Here is a 27818-nt window from a genome sequence, read left to right on the forward strand (position 1 = left end):
TAAGAAACAACGGTCGGTCTTACTGGGTTCGAATGTAATGTGATAAGATAAATGTGATATATATATATATATGATAGATATGATACATAAATATATCATATTTATCTTATCACATTGCATTCGAACCTAGTAACCATAAAGCAGCCCAAAGTAATCTCAGAAAGTTAAAACTGGAAATATACTTGATATGGCAATCTGTATTATATCAACATTTACTTGCTCATATTAGCATCATGATTACATACTTTGGGCGTCTATTAAACTGAAAGTGCACAGAAACAAGCCACACAAGAAGTCCTTTTACATTGGGACCACCAAAAAATCAGCGCCCAGAATTTCAATGAGTTCTCACCACAAAAAGACATCGCATCTTTGCTCCATAAAGGTCGATAGTGTTATTCAAATTTACTATGTGTGGAAAGGCCTACAAAATTGAAGTTAAAAATCTGACCTCGAAGGTTCTGAAATTGCCTCTACGTGTATCGCTCAAATGAGTGGAGCCCATACACACTATTCATTTTCTTGAAACCTTTCATAACATCATATGTGGGCCACAATCCGTTGATGGTTCCTACGGAGAGTTGAGCTTTTGATCACAGCATCGATTATCTGCGTTCCACCGACTGGTTAGGGGGCCCTTTGCCATGGCTCTAACAAGAGGTCAAAGGGCGTGCCTTGTAGCCTCACATCCTCCTTACTTGAGGTTACGCTCTGACAACAACAACACTGACAGCTAACCACATACTGTAACTACTGTATCCAACCGGTGAGGACTTGCTCTTCAACTCTCAGAAGCCGTAACCAGAAGGTGAACGACTTGTCCTTCTTGTGTGCATGTGTGTTCCTTGTTCGGTTGTGAGATAACCGGCACTGACAGTTTTAACCAACTAGTGCTTATGTTTGCCAATGGCGCCGGCTCACACACAGAGATGCTAGTCGTAAGTAATCACACCTGCCAGTATTTGTTGTATCCGAAGTTTACCCAGTCTTTTATTGTGACAAGAACGTCCTATCGGTCACAATAGACATGGTCTTAGTTCTTTTTAGTCCTTTAAAGGCAACCAAAGCAATATTAGGGCCCAAAAAATGGAAATAAAAAAAATGCTGAAATCTTTATGTTAGTTACATTTACTAACATTGTTTAGCATATTTGCGTAATAACTGGGCATTTTAAAACCGCACAAAATCGTGTTGTACGATGATCCCCTTAGTTTTGCGAGCCTACAAAATTCTTGCCACGATTTTCAGTAGGTTCAAACATCACAAAAACGTCGTATTTTTGCATCATGCACGTTGCTATACATTGTGATAGTGTCGTTTGAAATAATCTTGTATAGAATTGACTAAATAAATTGAATGTCAAAATCCGATTTTCGGGCCCTAATATTGCTTGGGTTTCCTTTAATACTAAGTTACACCTATGACTAATACTGCCGAGTGACCTATAGGTTGTCTGGATTCGATCTGTATATGTCACATGGATCTTTATCGTCGAGAACGCCGCTTAAATGTACATTTTCCTATCGAAATATCTACTTATATACAAGGGGAATCAATCGAGACTTGCGTAGGTTCCCCTTCATCACTGACATCCCTGCTCCTGTCCTTTTATAAACTGTACCTGAACCAGTGAAATTGCAACTAATTCTGAAAACACTAAAATGCAAACAAACAAGCAAAAATCTCTCAGACACCCTATTTCGAAGATAGTTCCTTAGTTAGCTGTTAGGTGATTTAACAGACCATTTTTCGACTGTGTGAAGCGTATTGAAAACGTCTTACAAGATTTTCCGCATATCTTTGGCGCCTACAGTCGACCCTGGGGACACCGATGTCCGGTGGGACACGCCACGGACCCGTGTGGTGAGACAACGTGTGCTGTGTGGTCCGGAATAAGTGGTGAGACAACGTGTGCTGTGTGGTCCTGAATATCAGGTGTTGGTGAGTTCTGTCCGCCAGGTTATTGTTTCCTTGAAATTATGATGTGAAACGATTTGACACAAATGGTGTGTAGTTTTAGATACTATTTCCCAAGGATGTAGGAGTGTGTGTAGCAAGACACACAGCGATTTCCAGATTCTGGTCCATATGCTCTCGTAGGATAATGTTTACAGGGCTAGAGGGGAGGGCAAAAATGGGTAAGACTTGCGTATAATTCCACATTCGAACTCTATACTCTGTAATGTCAGCTAATCTGAAGAGATATTGCCCACTTTCCATATGGATATGTCCTCAGCTTGATTAACCTGACTATTCAAAAGTTAAGACTCTGAAATAGGTCAGCTCAGCGTGGCCCGGAATTCTCTGTCCTTGTTTCGCCTTGATCACCGGTCCTTGATCACATAGGTAAACATTGTAAATCAGCCACACAGCAGAACGGTTTTCCACATGCTGTACATATAACGTTATAATGTACAGAGAACTGTTTCTGTTCACTTTGATGAAGAAGGCTGCATGTTGTTGTGTGATTAGTAAACATAATGACTAATCTAAGTCAACAAGGTTATTCTCCCGGGGCAGTACACAGTGCACTCACCTATTGTCGATCTCTCGGATTGAAGAGCTAAGAATGCTCTGTCAATAGTTTTGTTTTTGTCAGGAACGCAGCTCTATTCGAATGTGTCACAGCCTTTTCTTATCAATTCCTGTTTCTATTCAATTCTAATAAGTCAAAAAGCAGACTTTGTGTTGGCTTGATCCCCGCCCCTAGGCATTCGATAAACGATAATAAAGGGCGGTGAAGTCGACAGGAAGTAAACCATCACACCATCACGTAAATCAACTAACTACGCTCCACAATTATTTTCTCATCATTTATGCATACATATGATAGTGATATGAAATTTGTATGCCTTTGGTAATGATGATTACACATGAATCATGAAAGGTCTGCATTTGATAATGAGAAAATACTTATAAGTTATTGATATAACATCACTTGATATAATATCAATTAGAAGCAATGATGGGGGAAAATTAAACAAGACGAATTTTAAAGCAGAGGACTAGGGACAAATAGTACAATTTATTGTACGGTAAAACGTATACGTACATTAACGTTATACAAGCTTACTTAGAACATTAAATAAATAAGTCGTGTATGATGCCGAAAATTTTAAGAAATCTATGGTATGGAGTCCTGGACTTATATGTATCATCGACAGTCTGTATCTGTGCATATCGCCAGGTATCAGATAAACTGTGGGTTTGTTTATATCCCATCTGGAATGGAAACCTCGGTCACTGTCAGGGCGTCCCAGTGGACACGACATGCTGACATGTACACTAAACGACCTCGGTTAACCTCCCGAGAGGGTGGTTCATTTTCTTCCAGTCTGGTGATCCTGATAACGTTTGATAACGTGAAGAGATCGCATTTCATTTCTTTCACCACTTTTCTAGTTCTTAGAACCCTATTTTTGAAGTGTAGCATTTTGACACTGTCCCAAACGCGATCCTGCGTTACACCGATACTTGACAGTTGACAACAGTGGACCACGAGGGTAATGGCTTAAAACACGTTGTGCCAAAACTAACAAAAACAAATACCAAAGGAAATGAACAGATAACATAGTAAAAAGTCTGCATTCCCTAAGATTTGTTTACAAACTAAACGACTGTGTATCGAACGGTGTTTACCAGCCATCGCTTCTAGTGGAACTCCAATTAATGACAAGATCAGGAAAACACCACGGACTATCGGACAGGCCTGCCTTTGTTTTGGTCGGCTAGAGTCAGCCGTATCGGCCGATAAAATCGCCAGGGAGGCCCGAGTTACGCCCAGGGGCTATCGGTACCCGCGTTCATCAGTAATGGACCGATTTATGCCGGGTGGGCGTTAATTAAAGACACATTTCGCAGATCGAGAGATTGTGGTGTTGAATCACAGGCGGTAGGCAAAGGTATTGTCGTTGAATAGCTGCTGAAGTTCCGATCGTGACGAAGTACTCGGCGCGGGGATCACCCGTGCCAAGCTTCCGAGCGAAACCCGAAGCGGTGCCGAAGGCACGAGCGGGGGGTTCGGAGAGCCGAACAGGGTTCGGTGTTCGGCGGAGCCGAACAGTGTTCGGCGGTTTTCGGCAATGTTCGGCGAAGCCGAACTCTGTCTGGGCGAGCCCCGTGCTGTACACGCCTGCAAAGTTACTTTATTTTACGAAATACACGGCGCGGCCCGCGGCACGAATACGGGGTAGAGGCCGCTGGCAGTGTTCTCGCCAGCGCCCGTCCTCCCGTCATTTGACGGGTTTTTGTCGCTCATGACGGACAAAATTTTTGCCCAATCCGTCATTTTTAATGGACAAAGATCGGTGTGTAAAGATATTTAGACAGAGCTTAGAATTTTGCAAAAACTCCAGAGGATCAGTGAAAGTTCGCGACGAGGGCGATCTAGATCATTTCTAACGTTCGCCGGCGACAACCCCAGCAACATACAGAGAGCGCCGTGGTGGTTGCTAGTAATATTTGGTGGCCGCCGAAAACTCGGCGTCATGCGCCGCCCCACCCCACTACAGTTTTGGCCGGTCGCATCGGGCTGACGTTTATTTCTGTTTTGTCCCTCTCCGTTCACCGTCAGTTATTGTCATCATCAAAGAGGCCTTAAAATTCAGAAATATTCCTATAGCTATCAGGCTTTCTATAGTCTGTGTAAACATCATTAAAGTTTCAAGCCGCGGCGGCTGAGTTACATGCACTTTCTTCCCGCAAGAAATGGTAAACAGGATCAGATATTTAATTCGCCAATCACAGCGCACGTATCCGTCGCGTCAAGAAAAAACGACCAATGACATGCGAGTCTCGCTACTCGCGAGATTTCAGCTAAGCGTAAATCTGCGAGATGTTAGGGGAATGGCGGGGATTGCAAAGATCGCACAACAAACTGCGGCGGATGGAAGACTTGAATCGACAACTTTTGAACACATTCAGTGCAGTTACCGGAGAAATTAACCGTGGAAAACATGGGAGAAAAAAAGTGAACGTCTTTAGGCCGAAATTATGGCGTTCTTTCTCAAAGTAGGGTGTCAAATTCGTCTTTATGTTCAATAATTACAGGGAGCATACGGGACAAGTGTTGAAAAATTGTGTTTTATTTTTGCCGATTTATTTGTGTGTATTTTTTGTAAGACGTAGATACGTAATAAAGTTTTGTTGTGCTAAACTTTATTTTATATGCCGATTGTATACAACATAGAAGTGTAGCTTGTGTGTGAACATTCCATCTTACCGCGATGACGGCACGCCTCCCCCCAAAATCAAGCCTGAAACCCGTAATTTTTCACATCATTAAACTAAGCTTATTCTACCAGGAAATTTGCCCCTCAAAATGCAGGAAATAGCGTTTCAGAGGGTCTAGATTCCAAAATTTTCCGGGGGAGAATACCCCCGGACCCCCCTAGAATGGTCACGCCTCCGGCGCGACGCCTCGCGCCTTCGGCGCTCGATATGTTCTTCCCTCAAGCAAAATTGAAATGACGGGTAAAAATTTAAGGCTGGCGAGAACACTGGCCGCTGGTGACCTGTCCCAAATATGCAAATGAGCCGCCATATTGGATTTTTACGTTCGGGCCGTGGATTCCCACGCCGTGTATTTCGTAAAATAAAGTGACTTTGCAGGCGTGTACAGCACGGAAACTGAGTACACATTCAGGGGACAACTTGTTGAACATGTTTATGGTGTTAGATTTAGCGCCCGTGTCACGATGGCCGATATTTTGGCTGATATAGTGGGCATTCGCTAAAAAGCCTTTTTGCTGGGCATTCGCTAAAAAGCCAGGTAAGAATCTTCAAGTTCGCTTTATTTCACTTCGGATAGATGGATTGACTTGAAACTCAGGATTAATTAATGGGAGCACAGCCTGAACATATTCCAAGCAAAAAATGATAGATTCGTGCAGCGCGGACTTCGCCAGAGTGGGCGTTTGTGGGCATTCGCTAAAAAGCCGATGCGCGCCCACTTCTTCAACAGCTACCGTTGACTTTTGTGGACTCTTCACATGAATAGCAATGTGTAATTTTTGCAGCCCCATGGCTTGCATTGAGTATTAGTATCAAAACTGAACACAGCGGTGAACGATAACAGGTGTATGAAGCTTGTGTTGTAGAATATAACAAAGGGTCAACAAAGGCTAAAAGGTTCATTTTGACCTGAGCTTACCTTTACAGGAATGTCGATGACTCGAAGACGCAAAGATCAATGAGATATGTATAGCTAGGCCATGGCTACACTTCCTAGATGGCACGTGTACTTTTCTTATTACTAGCTGATCATCGACTCGAGTTGATGAGCTGTTCATGAAATATTCAATACCCATTATTACAGGAACCTTGATAGTACAGTTTACATAGAGCTCGAGGAAACATGGGGGACACACAGGATTCTCTGGACCACGAGTTTGCCAACTACACCACGTGCCACGGCGCGTCTCGGATCGCCAATGCCAAAAACAGACCCCACATGGCGCTGTGGACTCTGGTCTTCTTAGCGGCGTTTGGGATCTGCACCTGGCAGGTTGTAGACAGGTGAGGCAGCTTCTTTCCACTGTTGTCCTATTGTCCTTTCTTGCCATGGCTGTTATGTCTATGGTGGTAAGTGACTGTACGGGCCCGGTGTATATGTGACTGAATGTGTATGTGACTGTGACTGAACTGGGACTGTTTATGATAGATAGAATTTAGTGTTAGTATTAAGACTAGAAAAGTCACATGCTGTATTGTCATATATTGTCTGTCCGTCCTTTCATGTTACATGTACTTGCAATTAGATGTGTCATATACTGGCACTGTATTATGTGACTGTGTATTGTGACTTTGTGACTGTATGTATATGTGACTGTGTACTTATTCTATCTATGTGTTTTTTGTTGATCTTGATTAACCTTTCCTCTACTATCATACAATCCTAATCTCTTTGCTGTTTCAATTACAGTACATGAAAGGATTTCATCATCAAGGGTAATATACTAGCCTTTTGGTGCTATCTTCTATTTACTTCTTTTTCACGCAGGATCCAGAACTATTTCGCGTACCGTACTGGCACAGAGATCAACGTTCAGCTGGAGAGTGAACTGACTTTTCCAGCGGTCACTATCTGTAACTTCAACAGGTATGTTATGTCATGCCTAGTGTAGCTTTACTATTTCTAATCCAAATACAATAGGAATGTCCCACCTCAAGAGCGTGAGGTGGTATTTTTAGCCTGTCTGTGTGCGTGTGTTCATGTGTTTGGGTGTTCACGATATTTCCAGAAGATACTTTTATGATCTCCAAGCTCTACGGTGGCAGGACCGCATGTATTCCACTACGCGGGGGCCGGCTAGGTATTATCCTGACGCCGTAGAGATCTGCTTGGAGATTAGTACTTTCACAACATTGGCACGTTGTATGATCAGATTCAGGGCCAAGGGGATGTTACTAGCATCAATCGGTTTGCTACATTTGATGCAAGGGAAAGCAGACGTCAGTAGTGGGGGGGGGGGGGGGTGAAACTATAAAAGGATAGCAAACCTTGACGGGGGTGAAGTCTGCCATCTCTGACAACTTCTGCTTATCATGTTATCATGGAATCACTGTACATTTGACTTTCCACAGAATCCGTGACTCGGCCACGACGCAAAACGACTTGGCTTACCTGGGAGCGGCTTTCTACATCCCGGCTTTGCTGGACGACCCGGAAACTCTTAACGAATTTCTCCAGGGAGTCGACTGGGACGGTTTCAACGCATCGACGGCGCTTCTGGAGGACTTCGCCGGCTACGTACGGCAGAACGGCTTCGTACTGGACGGCGACTCGCTCGCAGAGTGCACCTGGCGGGGGAGAAAGTGTTACGCCGATGTACGGAACTTAGAAATTACGTTTTCGTTCTAATTAGAATCCATTCACTGACAGATTTAAAGATAGGTCATGGCGCAAAATTCCGTAGATCCGTGGTCGGGGGTTAGATCTCAGGATCGGCCCCAGTCCGCGGATATTGTAAGGGATTGCATTCATTATTTCGGAGGGCGACGTAAAGCCGACAGTCCTTCGGGCGTTAGCCTCAAGCGTTAAACCTCTGCACGTAAAAGAAACCAACACACTTATTGAGAAGAGTATGTGTGATCTGTGGCGACTCCGCATTGCACAAATAGCCATGAAATATACCCAAAGTCCCTTCGGGGATGTGGGTCACATTTCACTTCATATAATATTATAGTTCTGTAAGACACATTTTTAGCAGTACACATCGGTACGAATATGGTAATGAAAATGTATCATACGGGCATAATAGAAGGAATTCGAACTTAACTCTTTTCTTCAGAACTTCACCCATGTGTTCACGGAGTACGGAAACTGTTGGACCTTTAACGGTGACAAGGACTCCCCACTGAAGCAAACATCGCCCGGTGCAGGAAACGGACTCAAACTGGTCATGGACATACTGACGGTAACGCAGGCGTCTGCTTCTGTATTGTTCGCTCCCTTACATTTGTGTTATAGCTTTCACTCATGAACTGTTGATTCGATTATATGGATAACATTCTCTGCGAACTTCAAACCCGATGCGAGCGTGCAAATAAAAGAATTAAAAAAAGATTGGCCAAAATATGTTGCCTCCATTATAGAAATTTTCGTGGTCAGGAAAGAGGAGCAAATTAATAAATGAATAAACACACATATGATATACCAAATAATAGATTCTTCTTTTTTTCTTTCACATCTTCTTCAGTGACTTTGGACATTTACGACATTACTACCCGTTTTGCGAAATAACTTTTTTTTTTCAATTCACGACATATATTTGCAGCTGCTTTGTACAGTTTACAGCATGACCCAAAACTTCTTTTTGTTTGTTTGGAAACGTGCCAAAATTGATGCGCGCGGATGTCATCCATATAATCAAATCAACTTGGCCTTATACTGACCTCACAAAACCGTTGTGTACACCCTGACGGTCCTCATTCTTTCGTTTCTGTATGTCATTGGGTGTTGCAAAGTATTTTGTTTGAAGTCTACAGGTCCATATCTTAGCCAGATGCCACCCCCCCCTCCCTGTCGCCTTACAATTATTATCATTGTCGAGGATTTCTTTTGAAGTTGTTGTGTTACCAACAGGACGAGTACACGGAGGACCCAATCACAGGAAACCTCGAGTACGGTCTCGTATTCCAAGTCCATGACCAGCATGAGCCGCCCCGACCGGAATTAGTCGGTACTGCAGTCGCACCTGGAAGTCATACCTACGCCAGCACATTCCAGACGCACGTAAGGCATTGAATTCTAGATAGCAAGTATCACCTTCCGATACCCTTTGACTTTGTTCCATACATTCGCTGACATCGCATTTAGGACGTCGCTATATGGTATACCAAAAACGTTTGATTATCAAATAAACCATACAATATGAGGTATACTAATAAATCGCCTCTTCCTTCCCAGATATAACATGGTTAACTCACCTACCCTGAACACCGTCCTATCCCCATGCTGTGACACACGAATTATGACTGTTCTTCCTCATATAAGGCAGTGTATATCCAACTTTGGTCTCCCTCCACCACATTCAACACCACTTTCTGCTGCTTACACCTTTCTCATACTAATGTCAGCTTACTGACAAGCCAATTTGTCACAGCGACTAGGGTTTCCTGCCTCCCACATGACAACTACCACCCCTACCACCCCTACCACTTATCCATGATCCCCTCGAAACAACACCGCCAACACGTCCCAGCCAGAACACAATACTGAAGCATACAATATAACACATTTTTACACTTTTCTCGTTAACTATGCAAAGTACTTCGCCCAAAATCTAATCATCTTGAGATTTCCCACATACACACTGACACACCAAATACGACAACAAACCATCCAGGCATTCTCGACTTATCGTGTTCACTAACAGATACACAGACAAGCATAAAAAAGTAACCTTCTTGACGAAGGTAATAAGACATTTCTTATTCGTGTATACTTGAGGCCCAAACCTGGCTCTTTTTCTTACATGAATGTTGCTCATCAGGTCATAAACCAGCCGAGTCCGTGGGGCCAGTGTGATTCGAAGAAAAGAAGCCTCACATACTACGACAAATACACCCTACCTGGCTGTCTGCTAGAATGCCGTGCTGCAATTGTAGCCAATATCTGCAAATGTAGACCTATGTATTACCCAGGTATGTATTATCTTGAGATCTGTAAGATTATGTCTCGAGATGTACATGTGTTACTATAATGAATTTCCTTTGAGTCTCAACAGAACCCACCCGGTACTACTCTCGTGCCCACAAACTCTCGCAAGACGAATGAAAACGAGGCCAGTGATCTATAACCATCACTGGCCTCGTTTTCGTTCTTCTCGCAATGTGTCTTTTATTGTATTAGTTTAGCCTTCTTCGCAGACCTTCTAAGTATAGCTGTTGTTTATTTTTTTGGTTGGGCGGTAATTGTGATATAAATATTGTCCAGGGGGAGCTCTATGTCGCAGCCCTAAGGCAACCCGGTGTTGACGGCATTTTGAGAACCTAGCTAAACCATGTTGAAAATCACAAATCACCGCTCCCCCCGCAACAAGAAGGTATACAAAGATGGCCAGTAATAGCTGTCTTAACTGGTGAGGCTACCTACAGTGAATCTGCCGTACTAGGTTTCTGGCAAAATGTCTTTCTTTCTCCATCCGCTAGGTGTTTTGGACTACTGCACGCCACTGAACCTGACTGCATGCGTCCTGCCAACTTTAGGTAGGTTGTACAAAACTTAAGGTTTATGGATTGGCTAATTTAGTGTTTTGCAATTCTTCTGATTTTACAATAAAGAAGAGTGACAGAACTGTTGTTGTACTGAATATTGATAGCTAGGAACAAGAGGTTCCTAAATTTGGATTTTTGTCTCAAATAGATGACGTAACGAGGAAAATATTTTCGTCAGTGATTTTATGTGACTAGATACTTTAAGTAACCATCTAACGCTGCGTTACATGTATAATATCTCAGTGAAGACAATTCTGCCCGATGTTTTTTTGTTCTAGCGGCGTTTTTGAGAGAGAGTAACGAGTTTGACACGTGTGGCTGCACGGTGCCATGTGAATACACCGCCTACTCCTCACAAGTGTCGTACGCTGGGTACCCTTCAGAAAAAGCTGCCCGATTCTACGAAACAGTTTTAAATTATAGCAGTGGGTACATGAGGTAAAGTCTGTTACATATTACGCCAAAAATAATTACTCAAGCAACTGGATAAGATTTTGAGTAATTATTTTTGGCGTATCTTATTACCTGGATGTCTAACCTTCATCAACGTATCTGTTACATATTATCCAGATTGTGTGCGTATGTGTGTGGTGTGTGTGTGTGCGCGCGTGTGTGTGTATGTGTGTGTGTTTGCGCGCGCGCGCGCGTTCGTGCGTGTTTGTCTATGAGTGTGCGTTTGTTTGAGTGTATGTGCGTGTGTGTGTGTGTGTGTGTGTGTGTGTGTGTGTGTGTGTGCGTGTTTGTGAGTGTGCGGGGGCGTTTGCTCGTTTGTTTTTGTGTGTGTGTGTCTATTTGTATGTATGTGTGTGTGTGCATGAGCGCGTGTATGTGTATGTGTATGTGTTTGTGTCGGTGTGTGCTCGTGTAATCTGACACTTGTTCCACCAGCCTGCGCTCTGTAATTGTGCTGTTTTTTTTTTTGTTCAATTTTCTCAGTAAGAACGTCGTCCTACTGGACGTGTACTACCACGAACTGAGGAGTACAACACTCGAACAGTTCAAGGCAGTCGACGTGTCTGGACTGATCAGTAAGTATTCTCTCTTTAACAGATGTACAGTTAGTTTGATACACTACTGAAACGTTTGCGTACATATGCCATTTGTCTCTCTCTCCTCTCTCTCCCCTCTCTCTCTCTCTCTCTCTCGTGCATTGAGGTGAACATAAGAAGACCATTGCAAATGTATGGCTATGCAAAACAAAGTCATGAGATAACGGTACTATAAATTCTACATCTTTACCTGAATTTAGTCATCCTTTTGACACTCAGACCTTTGCACTTTGACCTCTCACACAGGTGACGTAGGTGGACAGTTCGGGTTCTTCATCGGTGTGAGCGTCATCACTTTCTGGGAGTTCTTGGAATATCTGGTCATGAAATTTTCGGCGTTTTTTCTGTTTTCAAGAAAACCTTCGAATTCCAATAAGAAGGTCAGCAATAAGGATGTCTTAAAGGTAGACAATGCGATGGTGTTTGAAAACGCTGCGGCCGAGGTTGCCGAAAAAACGGAGAGCACTGAACTGTCAACGATACAAACAAAGTCTAATGGCGAAAAAGCAGCTGTACTGGAGATGACATGATGAGACGAATCCGAAACGTACATGTGCGTTTAGATAGGATACGCCATTTTGTAATTCAACCAAAGAATTTCATTCAGTCACTTTAATTACAGCCTGCGTGTCTTCCTATTTCTAGCTAGTTTCAGGGCTTCCATACTCTTCCTACAGTAACAGTAACAGAGACCTGGAAGGCTGTAACTAACTACGATGACACTCAGGCTACTGTAAGTAAGGGTATTACATACATGCATGATAAAAAGGATTCCAGACCAGATACGCCATCAATAGATGACAACAAGCATTCCATAAAAGAGTATGTTGTATATTTTACCGAATATGACGTTTAGATTATACCAGACATTATATCTATATCCGGTATCAGGTCACTATATTTGATTGTATTAATGGCATCCCTGCATAAGTAGAGTTCTATTTTTAGTAAAAACCAAACGTTATTAGTAAATTATTGCAGATCACTAGTTGTGTGTGGCAGCACTGGGGCCCTGACGATATATGTGTAGCCGACGGTGTGAATATTATTTTCTGACACTTTTATCAACAAGTCTCCAATTTCGTCCCACTAGTTCGCATTATTTCATTGAATGGTTGCAGCACTCTAAGTTTGTCTCGTCCTTCAAACTTTAAGTCTTCTCGATGTACAAAAAGTCGTCTAACAAATCAAATGATCGGTACACCTCAACAAAAATCATCAGTACTTCTAATCTACTATCCAATTTCTCAAACGTCCACCTCAAAAAAGAATGTGCATACCAAATGTTACATGATACTTAGATTCATCTCCTTATTTGTAATACTAAAGTTTGAAGACATTCCCAAAGAAGTGGGCAAAATAAAGGTTATTTTCGTCTGACATGAAGTGTTAACGATATAGTTTTTTCTAGTACATCATGTGATCTTGTGGGTCAATCGGAATTGTAGTTTCTGTATCGTCTTCCAAAGCTGCGTTGACGTAGCCAGGTTCGTCAGACTTTTCCTGATTTCGGTGACGATGCACTCTCTCCTCCAAAGAGAACCCCATCAAGTCCTTCCGGGTTATCACGCCGATCACGTGATTCCCAGAATCCACCACGGGAAGATGGCGCATGCCCATCGACCGGAAAATGATGTAGGTACGATGCAGCGAAAACTTTTTGTGCACTGAAGACGCTGATTGGTTGACGTAGGGTTGCTACGAGACAAAATGACATTGTAAGCAGATAGTACGAGTGCCTTTTTCAAGCAGAGTCAATCGGGCTTTTTTGTTAAAAGAAAGACACGAGCAGTTATTTTCCGTACTGAAGATGTGATCAACTCAGTGACAGTCACTAAGAGATACCAATGTATATTTGACACTGGTTAGTATATCGAGAAGTTACATTGCAAGAGGCAACTCCAGAAGTTTTCATGATATGCTTGTGTAGACAGAAGTGTATTTGAAGCGTTTTCAGGAAGATGGCTGCTTAGTACCAAAGCACGGCACCAATTGTTGGTGTGAAAGATAACGAAGTCTATAACCTACAAGAAACATTCAGCACCAAGGACAGCACGTTGTTTGCTTTCTACAACAACTATTTTCTCTCCCTCTAACTGGATGTCTCCGTGATTTTTATCCTTCCGCCATGTGTGTTAATGCTGTGTATGTACATGTATCATGTGCATTACATTTTTTTTCCTTGATTAAACCCAAAAGACCATTTTGTTTTCCGCCTTGGTCACAACATCGTTACTCTGCTCTGTCAATTCTTTGAGAGAGGCATGTCCGTTCATCATCATGGTTTGCCTTAGTTCAGACTGAAGTTTGGAAGTCAGTCGTTCCTCTAGATTAAACCCCATCAGGGTTTTCCTCGTGATCACGCCAACAACGTGATTCCCACAATCCACCACGGGCAGATGGCGCATGCCCATTGCACGGAAGAGGAGGTAGGCGCGGTGTAGCGAGAAGTTGTCTCTCACGCAGGACGCTGATTGGTTGACGTATGGTTGCTGCGGACGAATACAATAGTTGCGGAATGATATTCGGCTGCCGGCCGACGCTGAGAACTCTTTGTCACCTATTACAATGACAAAGTCTGTATTCTCGATCCATAGTTGTAGAAACTGTCAGTGCTTGGAATCACGTTCTCGCGATAATTCCTCGATTTGATTTGTCGGCTAGATTATCAAATTGGTGGGAAGATTCGTAACTTTCTAAGAGATTCGTTTTCTGAGAATTTCATAGGTCTTTTAAACGTTGCTTCAACTTAACATAATCAATGATGCTACCAGAACTGCGATCATGCTTATCTTTAATTTTATCACACGGAGAGTAATCTTGACAATCGTGGTAAATCTCGGGTGCAAGTTACGTTCATCACGTGGATAAGTGAGACAAAATCGTTTAATCCAGTGCCTTGGCCGATAGGAATGATACTTACGTGGTGTACCAAGGAGGATTTATATAAAACCTCATTGGGTGTACTGAGCGTACAATGAGAGGTGCACTTTTAAAGTGACAGCGAAAATCACAGCTGTGTGCAAAGACCGTGCAGATGTACATGTGTGAATGGTCGTGAAGAGATTGTGACTTAGATTTAGAGGTGCAAAGGACTGGAACTGATAGGATTGGCCAAGAGAGAAATATGCCTATGAAGCTAAAACAATACAGCATGGCTCCTTCTTTAACAGCACACCCCCCTGGCAAGTGCAACCGATATATAGAAAAACGTCACATACTATTGAACTAGACATTTCAATTTCTACAAATTATGAAAGATGTTAATGTGTTCTAGTGACTGTCCATTTAATGAACGAAGAATTTTTTCAACAAAGGTTTGAGGAATTGAGCTTACCAGGTTTACAAACTGTGTTTGGTACTTCGGATCCTTGCGGTATTTCGTCAGCATTTTGTCCAGTTCATTAGGGTCTTCCAGCTTGTGTACTGCCACCTGTGTGATGTATCAACATTGACCTCTGTAGTTTGCCAATATAACCTATATCTTGTGAACTATCCTGGGATTGGAATCGTATAAACTCCGGTGATTTTTGTTTTGTGAGAAATGTACACCAACCCTGTTTTTTTTACAGTTTGGGGACTTATCAAGTCTCCTGGTAAAACATAGTATATATAAGTACATATGTTTAAATCCACAGTAGCAAAAATTAAAGAACATAACGTTAACATTTGAAAACGCTAGCCTAGCCTCGTCTTCACTTTTCTTAATTCAGATTATCTCACCACATTGTAATCCAGAAGGGTCTCCTGGTCAAATGAAGTCTCGGTCACGATCTCCTTGGTGTCAAAAACCTCTTCGTGTAAGAGTAGAACACACAACTCCATTCTATAAAACACAAAAACCCCGCGTAAACGAACGCGCACAGGAAAATAAAAGTATGCTTATAACTACATGTAACTGTATTTAGATGTGTCCAGTTTAAGTTGGACCTCATGCAACCAAATCGTTGCTTTCTAACGTTGCATGTTCGAACATCCCAGTTTGGCCGCACGACAGTTAGTCTACACTAGTCATGAGCACGTCAAATTGCCGGAGCATTTTTGATTGTTTATTATGCATTACTTCATTTCTAAAGATACACAACCCGTGAAGGCTATGATGTACAATATGAGACCATTGATATCAGTCAGTTTTGTCGAAGGACTAGAGTCGTGGCACACTCTACCATAGAGACTACGTTAGTCTTTTGACAATTCAAAAAAAGACAATTCACTGATCAAATGGTACCAGTTACTGGACTATCAAAGGCAACATGGCAAGTCTATGTGCTTGTTGATCACAGTCAGCCATCTGGTATGTGTATCATGGAAGGTACAATGGAATGCTGGGATGGTTGCTTTCCCTCCTCTGACTACAGGGAACACGTACCTGGTGATCATGCCGTAGAAGGTTGGTTCTTCCCCTGGTTGTTCGGCATGTACCACCGGGTAGCCGCCGTGAGGGGTGTCCATGAGCAGCTGGGCGATGTTAGACACCGGCTCCACCAGGTGCACCGTGCGGGCTGGAATGGACATGGCGTCCTCGGCACTGTGCAACTCCAAATTCAACCTTTAAAAATAACGATAGACTGTAAAAAAAGGTTGCGAAGATCTTGGTGCCAAAATGCGACCTACCCTTTAGAGGACATACAAGTTTGAAGATGCTTGTTATTTCAGAAACAGAGCTACATATAAGACATTGCGGTCATCAAGGTAAAGCAGGCATCCTCATTTGAGGTGAAGCATGATGCTTTTTCAAGTAGCTAGTGGTAGTGCCGGCTTCGCCACGGCTCGCGTTTATGGCCAAGCACACCGGGTCACCCCTACTCTTCTCAATAAGTGTGTTGGGTTCTTTTACGTGCAGAGGTTTGACGCTTGAGGCTTACGCCCAAAGCTCCCTCATACACGGGGCCGCCGGCTTTACGTCACCATCCGAAATGACGAATGCAATCCCTTACAACATGTCCGAGCTCGAGTCGACCACTGAGGTTCGAACGCGGGCCCTTCGGATCCACGGAATATGATCCAGATGGCGAAGCAGCGGGGTTGCGTTACCGCTTGCGCCACGGGGACATCAAAATGCATGAAAATATTGGCCTGAGTCATGTAAGCAATATACTAAGTATGCTATCGTGCTATAAGAGGCAAAACTCAACCAGGCTATACAACATAACTTAAGACCGTCAACACTTTCAAATGAAATCCCTGGGGAAAGCATTGGTGTAAGATTTTTTGAGAGCGGTCGTTACTAGTATACAGTACTATAAACAGAATGTCTCCGTGCCTGAGGCGTTGCAAAAAAATGGTAAACACTTACGGTTCGTGTCCGTCGTGCATGATGACGGGCTCGGCGTCCAGGAAGGGGATACACTTCAGCTCCAGCAGCGCGTGGTAGATCGGGTGAGTCACGAAGTCTCCTACCCACTTAGCCACCATGATGGCCACCATGATCAGCAGCAGGAACTGCACGTCATTCGTGATCTCAATCTGTTGTAGGAAGATACGCGTTTTGTCTAAGCTTGAAAGCTCTACTCTACAAGCAGAGGTTGTTGGGGAAGATTGTGACCTTATCATATGCATCGTTTTTGTCAGCTCTCCCCACCAACGCGTCAGCTCTCCGTTTATCAGCAAAGTTGAACTGCAATTTCCAACACAAAAATTGGAGTTCCCAAAATTTTTAACTTTCCAACTCCAGTCTTTGTCATCAAGGAAGAGCGTCACAGACGCAGCGGATTGCTCGTTTCTTGACAAAGACTGGACTTGGAAAAATGTAAGTCTAATTTTGTGTAATGAATTACAGTTCTGCTTTGCTTTGCTTTGCTTCAGAAAACCTGTTTTGATTTACCCTTGGGTTGATGGGTGCCGCCATGTCGGCCTTCTTCTTCTGTTCTTTGTCTTATCCATTACTTTGAAGACACTGTGATATCTAATGTGAATAATACTGAACATATATTGGGATGTCTACAAGTTTGACTTACCATGATCACAGTCAGCGACATGGTCAGTCTGGACACTCCCCCGAAGAACGAGGCAGCTCCGATCAGCGCAAAGGCCCCTGGGTCCATCCAGGCCCAGTATCTTTCGCCGTCTAGATCTGGGTAGTGCACCCCGAACAACGTCACCAGTAGCTGACCAATGACGCGTCCGTACAGCCCACCGATAAACCTGTCAGTCATGAAAGACATTCGTCATAGAATGATAGATGGAAGAAACACAGACTTGGCTTAATATTTCCAAACTCCAGGCACATTTCTATTAGATACAGTACAGCTCATGTAGAAATAATTTCTCGTACTTCCAATCATGTTCATTGACATACTCTCATTAAGTCTCGTGTTGTTTTACTGAGCTCTCGCGAGAGGGGCGAAAACGAGGCCTATCGTGCAATTGACCTTAGCCTGAAATCAAGCTGTATTAGCCTTTAGTTACAAAGCATGCTCTTGTGAGGTATGTAGTAGGAGTGGTAGAAGTGGTAGCTGTACTGATACGAACGAAGGAAAAGGCAGTGTCTTATGAGGCCTATGGTAGAAGTGGTAGCTACATGAAAACGAGCGAAGGAAAAGGCAGCGCTCTTATGTGGACTGTGTTAGAAGTGGTAGAAGCGGTAGCTATACTGAGACCAGAAGATACTACCGTTGGATTTCAGTCTAACGAAACCGTACGCGTTTAGCAGGTGAATGAAAACGTACAGCATGGGCACGACGAGCCCGCTTGAGATGGCGGACCCCGCACACCAGCAGGCCAGCAGGAAGTAGATCGCCAGGACGGTCAGTAACGGAGCGTAGTCGAACTGTCGGTGGGTCTCGCGAGAGAACAGGTGGTGAATGCCCTCTTCTCCCGTCACAAACATCAAGGTGGCGACTGGAATACGATTGGAAAGGTAATGTCAAGTTTTGGTCAAACTGTTGTGACCGAAAAGAGCTACTAAGCAGAGATCTAGATGCTGCATAAAAACACGTTCCTAATACCAATGCGTCTGGTGGAAGCTTAAGTATGAAAGACACTAGCCTATTTGGCTATTTGTCTTACACAAATGTTAAACTTGCAATAAACTTTCATTACTTGTCAAATCTAAAATCGTTTTATCTGTTTATCGAAATTCCTAACTAGATTTCTGTTTGGCAGCAATGAGATAGATATTAGTTTACAGTGTGGATAAATACGCATATAAAGTGTAGTATAGCCAAGGCCTACGTACCTTGATTGTACGTTGTTCCGTTCAAAGACGTCTCTGTTTCGTTCCCATGATCCATGACGTCAGGCTGCGGACAGGTGTGTGTCTCCACCGAGGACAACTGTTCTACGTCCAGACGGGCCGTCTCACCCAGACAGGAGTAACTGAGAGGATCATAGAATTCTTATTATCTATGTTTGTAAGCGAAAATGATTGCCAGAAGATGCAAATTATGGTTTCTATGCCCTGGATCGACGACCAATTAGATGTATAACGGAATGATATAGCATTCGATATCTAATCAGAATATTTTCAAACCAAATCCAATAATATATTAAAGCTCCGCCCCTGAGGCTTCGCCAAAAAAGTAACACTATAGATATCGCAATTATTACAGATCCAGGGGTCGTCGGGACAAGTGAAATGGCTACGTACTGGAAAAATTTCCCTGGAATATCTAACTAGATGCGCTGTCTAGCAATTTCTGTGATCATTGATCTTAAGTTTTAACATGATTCATGCACAGTCCCGCCCTAAATATATTGATACCGTGTCTCAACAACATGTATACGGACTCACGTGTTGCCTGTTGCCGTGGCCACCGCCTCCTCACACCTCACAGGTGTGCAGTCAAAGGCAGCAGGTAGGAGGACTGATGCTGTAGCCATCAGGATCTATAATGCATAAGAAAAGATACAATGAGACCCAAATTGTACTTACCATAAAGCGAATGTGAGAGAGGACTGTGGAAGCCACAATAGAGCCAGCATTTTTTTAATCTTCTGTCACTAATTTCTGTCAACGTTTTTTGTGCGAGTGTTTTTTTCTTCTTCTTCACATAGTCTGTCCTTTAACTGAACCTTTGTTAGTTCAAATTGTCATTTCCTTTGGAGTTTTCGTAATCGGTATTTTCACACTGTCTGGTCATTGGCATACCAATCCACCGTTGTGTACGAAGTGCACAAAGTGACAATAGTCTAATACAACTTCACTCAAGACTACTACGCTAGAGTCACTTCTACGTGCATGCAATCAAATTACTCGGGATTTTTTTTTTTCTTCAAATCAAGGGGAAATCGGCGCACGCGGATGTAACAAACAAAATTTGCTTCCTGTGCCGTAAGCCTATTCAAACTAACCATAATCATTACAGGCTCGGACATGCGCAGAAGTCTCTTGCCGCAGTACGAGGAGGACTTGGCCAGAAGGAGCCGCCGGAAACGGGCCACCTTCAGGTTCAGGAAGTTGAAGAGCGATCCCAGCATTCCGCCGAGAACTCCCAGAACGAACGCCGGCACGAACGCGATAATGTTGACTGCGATCTCAGATTTAACCTTGGGTAGAAAACACACTAGGGAATCAGTATCATAAACGTGTAGATTATCTCTCAGGATTGCTGTAGTAGCACATGACACAGCATAGGGATTATCCCATTTTAGTAGCTGTAAAGTTATATTTGCTAGGCTAAAGCCTAAAGAATCTAGTAGAGAAAACAGTACCGGTGGAAAAAAAGTGATCTCGAACCAATTTAGCTCACTGAAGAGCTATACTTCCACTGGTCGTGACAGGGAAGACAGACGCTATGTACAGTATTTACAGGTTCATTCGACAGCCACAGTGACCACGGCTTTACGTCCCGTCCTAAGGACTGTGGCCCTTTCCAGTAGCATGCATGTCGGGTTAGCGACAACAGCTGGGATTCAAACTCCCAACCTCTTGGTCCAGAGTCAGAGTTGCTAACCACTGGACTACACACGCTACCGGTATGTCAATACATAAAGCCTTAGTATGTGACCTGTCACATAATATTATCATCTTTCTTTCTAGAGCAGAGATGATGGCAAGGATTTATATTAAGAGTACTGTTTCTACTAGACTCTACTCGAAGTTTACCATGGTTCGAGTGTGCGCTGTATGTTTTTACAGCCAAAAAAAGAAAAAAATACATACACCGCGCACCTGAAATATGATATACTTCTCCGCCTTGAACAGCCCGAAGTCGCCCATAAACACGAATCCCTCGAAGGCCGAGTTGAAGAGGTCCGTGGTGACGGTGGCCACCATGCAGCAGAAGAAGATCTGCCAGGACAGCTTCATGTTCCAGTAGGAGGACACCTCCTCCATTGCGAACAGTAGCCCGCCCACGGGCGCGCCGAACGCCGAGGCCACTCCCGCGCCCGCACCGGCGGAGATGAAGTTTCTCCTGTAGGGCGTGGTGTATAAGACAGAGATGGCAAACTTCAATCCTTTACTCTTTGTGCTTTGAGACCTGTCCAGTCTCAAAATATCAGCATCGAGTGCATGGCAACGCAGTTTTTGCATATTGGGAATTACAGAAAAGCATGCTGACACACACACACACACACGCGCGCGCGCGCGCGCGCGCGCGCACACACACAGACAGACATGCAGACACACACGCACGCACACATCAGGGTTTAACATCTGCCACTGGCTTTAATAATGCAATATGCCTTGCTTGCAGTATGGAAGAAAACACTGCAGAAAGATATGGCAACTAGCAGAATCGTCATGGCTTCTGAACTGACCTGTCCTCGGAGTTCCTGAACCTTGAGAAGCATGGTAGTCGGAGTCCTAGCGTACCGGAACGGAACTGCCCCAGTCCGGCACCTATCATACCCCTGGTGAAACAAACATCAGACAAGAAGAAAAGACTTAATATCCCTGCACTGTTTCTCATTGCTCCAACGTAATTCATGAAGAGTATTCGTTTGTCCCATTAGAGTGAAATAGGTCCAAACTTTTGACAACTTTGTTCTATCTGAACCTATCAGATTCTATCAAACTAGAGCTGGTGTGTTACGGCTTACGCCGAAAGGCTGTAATACCGGCTATACAGATACAGATACTAGATTGGGAAAGGGGAGGTGGCATGTCATGATGCTGTAGTCAGAGCACAATAACATAAAATCAACCGATAGAAAATCTACAGGCAAAAGAAAGATACTACACCGGTATCAGAGATTATAGCAGTGGTGTGTCAATATAACTTATAATTTTTCGTTTTCGAAGTTTAACTCTTACTATGAATTTTTTGTATTCGAGCAAAAATTGTCCAGTTTTGATGTCTCACCCCATGTGGATCATGGGTCCTTCCGGTCCGACTGGCAGCCCGCTGGCGACCGCGCATGCGCATGAGATGAACTTGACTATGAATGTTTTGATGTTGAAGATCTGGTGCACGACGGTCCCGTTCAGATAACCAATCAGCTCCGGGAGTCCAGACCCTGCCGCTGCCGGGGCCAGGAACTGGTCAGGAGGGCAACGGTCATTACATTAACAGTTGAAATTAGTCCATTAGGGTTCATATGCCATTTCCAAAGCGGAGCCTGGTCGGGCAGCTTGTGGGATGATATAAAAGGCAAAAGACACAAAACGTAAAAAGATATTCCTAACCATACTCCTATATGCTCCTATATTGTGTATTTTCTTAATAAGCATTTTCTTATTTTCGTTTTCGCAAACTGCCCGGCCGGGCCCCGGAATGGAAATGGGACTGTAGCATTACTTGGATGGTAACGTGTTTACGCATTTTTCCGTCTCCAGAGCAATGGCGGTTTCAATATTTTAAAACCTAGCAAATTCAAAAAACTGTTACGCTATAATAATCTTACCACAACAAGGCCAGATCCAACGATGACGAAAGCGACGCTGAGTCCAAGCACCCAGCCCCAGGTCAACAACAACTGGTCTTCCTGTGAACAAGTGGAGACCAACAAAGTTAGTTGTTCGTATTTACAAATGTTTATCCCAATAACGAATTGACAATTTGTGTACTTTATGTCGGACCTTTTTTTCTCAGGAAGAATCCCGTTGGCAACGGTGAAGAACACATAAAGCTTTAATACGGGGCTTCATGTATAGGTACTGATACACTTTAAAACGCCTAATACACTTACCTCTAAGTAGTTTCTGGCCTGGGCCCACTTGAGGTTTGCCAGGACGTCGATGACTTGATGCAGCAGGAAGCCCGTGAAGCCGACTGCGAAGCCGATCAACCCCATCATCACCCACCGGTCCCAGTCCAACCTGTATGCGGGGTGGAGTTAGGGGAGGACGGCTTTCACTGTTTGGTTGTTCGTTTGTTTGTTTGTTTGTTTTGCATAACCGGTTAACCACCTTTAGGCGTAACACAACAGTTTTCGTACAATACGTACAAGCTGCGTTAATCCACTCACACCGGGATGCCCCATTCTTTTCTATAAGTGCGGTGGGTTCTTTAACGTACTTGCGTTGTGGCTCTCCTCAAACACGGGACCTCCGGATTTACGTCCTATTTGAGAGGGTGTCCCTAACCAAAGTTATTGATTGCTTGGTACTCGTTTTCATCTGAGATGAGTGCGAAAATTAGCTTTTTCCAAGAGCACAACGTTGCGGTTTGCTGTCTGAAAATTCGACTACAGCTTGAACCGACGACACCTGCATAACTAGAAAACAGCAGTCTTCGACAAAAACGCATCAACTCGAGCTCTCCATATATGTATGTTTATGTCATACTAGTATTGGATCAATGTAAGACTACGTTGATATGAATACCACTGCATTGACACAGTTGACCTGGAACCACCAATCATTGTACGTAGCTGCGCGGGTCAGTGTTTGATATCAAACAGAGGGATTTGTTATACCGGTTTGCTTTTGGCGTAAACCTTACAATCGGAAAGCAAACAAAAACAAAAATTCCTGTGATCAGCCGACCAAAAAATTGCATGTTGTGTATGGTTACGACCAACCAGGAGTAAACAATGTTAAAATCCTTGGTATTACATGTGCCAACCAAATATATGTATATATGAAATATTTCTGAAAGTCATTGAAAAAACTTGATACCTTCATGAATTCATTCAATGGTTCTGTTGGTAATCTTGGAACTTCGTGTCTTTATCGTGTCTTTAATACTTCTTACTACATGTAGATCCTGTCTTTAATACTTAAAAAAACTATTTATCAAGTTTATTACTGCGTCACCTCTACGTTTTCAATACTACTACTACGTTTTTAAAGTAATACTGTACAAACAATAATTCAGCCATTTGTACTGCAAAAGTTTGTTTTCAATGAATAAACCATTCCTCTCACCATGTATCTTCTTACCTGTTAGCCTGTCGCTTGAGCCAGTTCTTGTAGACGACAGAGTGGGAGGGCAGGTAGTCCAGACTTTCATACTTGGCGAGTTCTTCTCTCTCCTCCTTGGTATAATGATGGTTGACGTACCGGCTCTCGAACTCTCGTCCCCTGGCGAAAAACCCGCCCTCGTCCCCAGAGGCGAGGTTGGTGTCGTCCTCTTCTGGAGGTGGTCTCTGACTGAGGCTGTACGTCTGTCTCCTCATGCTGGAACACTGACCAAGACTGCCGGGTTACTAACTGAATCTTACTACGGACGAAAGCTCTCTTGTAACCCCTTTAAGACGGCGGTAGGCAAATGGGCGTTGCCCTTTGGCTCTTGTGAGTAACGACTGAAGGGCTGAGGACATGTTGTGTCAATAGATGGTGCAAAGAGTGTGACAGGTGAACACACGAGGCTTAGCGCAGCTTTGGCACTCAACAACCGATCCGGTCCACTACTACTGTGTAATTAGCATACAAAGACCACGCCCGATAGGTCGTTAGTGGACTCGGAGACACTTCGTTCTAGAGGTCGGGTGGTTCTGAGGTCGCGTCTGGGAGGTCGGGGGACCAGTGGTAGACTGTGTTATGACTAGAGTACGGGAGACCAGTATTACAGTGGTACAGAGACTATGTTCTATACTAGAGTAGAGGTCGGGAGATCAGTGTTACAGGGGCTGTGTTCTAGACTAGAGGACGGCAGACCAGTGTTACAGGGGCTGTGTTCTAGACTAAAGGACGGCAGACCAGTGTTACAGGGGCTGTGTTCTAGACTAGAGGACGGGAGACCAGTGATACAGGGACTGTGATCTAGACTAGGGACGGGAGACCAGTAGTACAGGGGCTGTGTTCTAGACTAAAGGACGGCAGACCAGTGTTACAGGGGCTGTGTTCTAGACTAGAGGACGGGAGACCAGTGGTACAGGGACTGTGATCTAGACTAGGGACGGGAGACCAGTAGTACAGGGGCTGTGTTCTAGACTAAAGGACGGCAGACCAGTGTTACAGGGGCTGTGTTCTAGACTAGAGGACGGGAGACCAGTGGTACAGGGACTGTGATCTAGACTAGGGACGGGAGACCAGTAGTACAGGGGCTGTGTTCTAGACTAAAGGACGGCAGACCAGTGTTACAGGGGCTGTGTTCTAGACTAGAGGACGGGAGACCAGTGATACAGGGACTGTGATCTAGACTAGGGACGGGAGACCAGTAGTACAGGGGCTGTGTTCTAGACTAAAGGACGGGAGACCAGTAGTACAGGGGCTGTGTTCTAGACTAGAGGACGGGAGATCAGTGTTACAGAGAGTGTGTTCTAGACTAGAGGACGGGAGACCAGTGTTACAGAGAGTGTGTTCTAGACTAGAGGACGGGAGACCAGTGTTACAGAGAGTGTGTTCTAGACTACAGGACGGGAGATCAGTGTTACAGGGGCTGTGTTCTAGACTAGAGGACGGGAGATCAGTGTTACAGGGGTTGTGTTCTAGACTACAGGTCGAGAGACCAGTGGCACATTGGTACAGGGACTGTGTTCTAGACTAGAGGACGGTAGGCCAGTGGTGCAGCGACTATGTTCTAGACCTGAGCCGAGGACGGGGGACCAGTGTTACAGGGGTGTGTTCTAGACTAGAGGATGGGGACCGGTGGTACAGGCCATGGGCTGCGTGGGGTGGGGGTCGGTTAGTGGTACCCTTTTAAGGCAGCACAAAGGACTAACCACGTTGACCCAAATATTCAAAAGAATGATTTATTGTCTACTCCACATCGCCATTCTGAAACGAGCTGAGTTGACAACCCCACGTATACTCGTTACTACCCAAGACAGTACAACCCAGAACGTTGCCGCTCTGCATTGTGTTCACTGACGTTTGTCCTGTGAAAAATTACCAATTAACGTTACCTCCCGCACCTATGCGGTTTTAAAGGTAACCGAGGCGGCGTGGCAAATTAGACAAAGTACCCCTCAACATATTTCATGCTGAAGCAGGATTTATCTATGATTTCCGAGAAAAGGCTGGACTTCCACGTATGTGACTGTACAGCTTTTACCATTTAAATACAATTCATCAAGAATTGAACAATCCCCCGCTTCTATCATCTGAGCTCGTCCAACTTTTTCTTGTGTTAAACATCACAGTGAAAGCCTGCTTCAGACCCGAAATGTACAAGCACAGATGAATTTTCAAGTCATATCGCCTTATATATGTATCTTCAATGGGTAACAAATGGCAAGATAAACAAATGACGTTATGTTATCAAAACATTTGAATCGACCTTATCAATGCAACTTTATGGGTACGAATATACTAATAACCATTTATGACTCTATAGGATTACAACTTGCAGGTATAATAAACAACTGGTGTGTCGACAATAATTTACAAAATGATTGGGAGGGACTGAGTTCAATGATATGCACATTTCAGTCACTTTTCGTGGAATTTCAAGACAGTTGAATTTTTGAAACAGTAACGCCGTGAAAACAGTCCACACGGAAGTACTTGAAAAAAAAAATACGTGACACTTAATGATTCAACTTTCTACTTCGTTAGAAAAACACACACTTTCTACAGTGTTTCAATGGGCGAAAACATACCTTCCTTGGTAGAATTCGTATTTAGAGAACAACTCCACGATGTGAAGGAATCTTATCCAATCTTGCGTTGTTTTTTCCCCGGTGTGTTTACTCAAGACGGACCCTTTATAGCAACGCCGTGCTGAGTTCAAAGGTAGGTAAACAGGTCCCATAATGTGCACCTGTCGTTGTTAAACATGGTGTGTGTAACGTTGGGTAACATAAATTCGTGGGGTACTTAAATTCGCGATTTTTCGAAAACGGGGTATTTAGGGATATGTGCTAGATGCAACATAAGTAATACCGCTAGAAATGCAAACCTGACAGACTTACGTATTCAGAACACTGTCTGAAAAGCTTCGATAAGCATGCATTATAAGGCGACGAGGTCAAAAACTCTCCGTCCCTTATTGGAACAGTCTGAGGGCTTCGTGGGAGAATTACACAACATGGTTGTCGGCTGGTTTATAAGAAAAATGTCACATCCGCTTCCTGCTAAACACAATTATTTACAAGACAACTTAGTACAATCTCTTTTGCTAACCCGCAACTGGATTCTAAGTGTGATCAATCATCAAAACTCCTCTCTGTTGCTACAACCTACGGCACGTGTATTTTCCCGCCGCCATATTGGAAACACATAGTAGTATTACCATTGCTACGGCATCCAGCTAACTTTCCATGAATAATGTAACGTTACACGTTGCCCGATGAAGACGATGGGCCGACTTTGAGTGAAGTTCTACCGACTCAACACACGGGTTGTTCCCGAACTGGCCTGATGTGTGCGGTACGGCCGTTTTTTCGTGTATTTTTTTTACTTGGACACGTCTATATCCATAGCACTCTCCTCAAGCCAAGGATGGAACGAATAGCTGCTGTATAAAATGTGATTAGCGGTAAGATATTCAAGACGAATCTTCTCTCCCGAATTAATGTGCCCCCCTGTCCGACAGCACTGTCATTGTGCGTGCGGCGGACGGTAGTTTCAAGTTGAAATATTATGGTGTCAGCAAGACTAGAGACAAAATCTACCAAATATATGATTAGTGCAAAGATAGTACATGATACTGACAGAATTATAGAAAAAAAGGATGGTTTATTGTTCTGCTAGATTGATTTCAGTCAACCATTATCGGAAAAATCCCGAATTTATGTTACCCAACGTTAACTTTTTTGTGTTTCAACATCTCATGTCGG

At 43.7% G+C, this 27818-nt stretch overlaps 2 protein-coding genes across 3 annotated transcripts; one reads left to right on the top strand and one right to left on the bottom strand.

Annotated features, from left to right (window-relative positions):
- The first annotated feature begins 638 nt into the window (after nucleotides 1-638).
- Nucleotides 639-13148, top strand: LOC136436491 (acid-sensing ion channel 5-like). The gene is made up of 12 exons (XM_066430495.1): nucleotides 639-808; nucleotides 1814-1941; nucleotides 6317-6516; nucleotides 7001-7099; nucleotides 7585-7828; nucleotides 8292-8417; nucleotides 9086-9235; nucleotides 9996-10146; nucleotides 10654-10710; nucleotides 10998-11157; nucleotides 11656-11747; nucleotides 12015-13148. The coding sequence occupies exons 3-12, from the start codon at nucleotides 6356-6358 to the stop codon at nucleotides 12296-12298; spliced, it is 1524 nt and encodes a 507-aa protein (XP_066286592.1). The 5' UTR covers nucleotides 639-808; nucleotides 1814-1941; nucleotides 6317-6355; the 3' UTR covers nucleotides 12299-13148.
- Nucleotides 12579-26773, bottom strand: LOC136436490 (chloride channel protein C-like). Of its 2 annotated transcripts, none has more exons than XM_066430494.1 (17): nucleotides 26640-26773; nucleotides 24037-24281; nucleotides 22842-22971; nucleotides 22557-22637; nucleotides 22016-22191; nucleotides 21471-21563; nucleotides 20881-21124; nucleotides 20061-20255; nucleotides 19501-19595; nucleotides 18946-19085; nucleotides 18437-18608; nucleotides 17726-17912; nucleotides 17065-17234; nucleotides 16138-16317; nucleotides 15492-15594; nucleotides 15106-15201; nucleotides 12579-13466 (listed from the first exon to the last, which is right to left on the bottom strand). In XM_066430494.1, exons 2-17 carry the CDS (start codon nucleotides 24270-24272, stop codon nucleotides 13176-13178), a joined length of 2589 nt encoding a protein of 862 aa, XP_066286591.1. In that variant the 5' UTR covers nucleotides 24273-24281; nucleotides 26640-26773; the 3' UTR covers nucleotides 12579-13175. The 2 variants fall into 2 exon arrangements, with proteins under 2 accessions (XP_066286591.1, XP_066286590.1); XM_066430493.1 differs by lacking the exon at nucleotides 12579-13466 and adding an exon at nucleotides 13473-14260.
- Nucleotides 26774-27818: the final 1045 nt, after the last annotated feature.

This window comes from Branchiostoma lanceolatum, chromosome 6, assembly GCF_035083965.1.
Source record: "Branchiostoma lanceolatum isolate klBraLanc5 chromosome 6, klBraLanc5.hap2, whole genome shotgun sequence".
NCBI classification, from domain to species: domain Eukaryota; kingdom Metazoa; phylum Chordata; class Leptocardii; order Amphioxiformes; family Branchiostomatidae; genus Branchiostoma; species Branchiostoma lanceolatum.

Coding starts and splice junctions, on each gene's coding strand:
- LOC136436490 (XM_066430493.1), bottom strand. CDS start 24,272: ATGAGGAGACAGACGTACAGCCTCAGTCAGAGACCACCTCCAGAAGAG. Junction 22,192..22,556: donor TTGGATCTGGCCTTGTTGTG/GTAAGATTATTA, acceptor CCTCCTGACCAG/TTCCTGGCCCCGGCAGCGGC. Junction 17,913..18,436: donor GGGCTCGTCGTGCCCATGCT/GTACGTTTTCAT, acceptor CATGACTGACAG/GTTTATCGGTGGGCTGTACG.
- LOC136436491 (XM_066430495.1), top strand. CDS start 6,356: ATGGGGGACACACAGGATTCTCTGGACCACGAGTTTGCCAACTACACC. Junction 6,517..7,000: donor ACCTGGCAGGTTGTAGACAG/GTGAGGCAGCTT, acceptor TTTTTCACGCAG/GATCCAGAACTATTTCGCGT. Junction 7,829..8,291: donor GGAGAAAGTGTTACGCCGAT/GTACGGAACTTA, acceptor TCTTTTCTTCAG/AACTTCACCCATGTGTTCAC.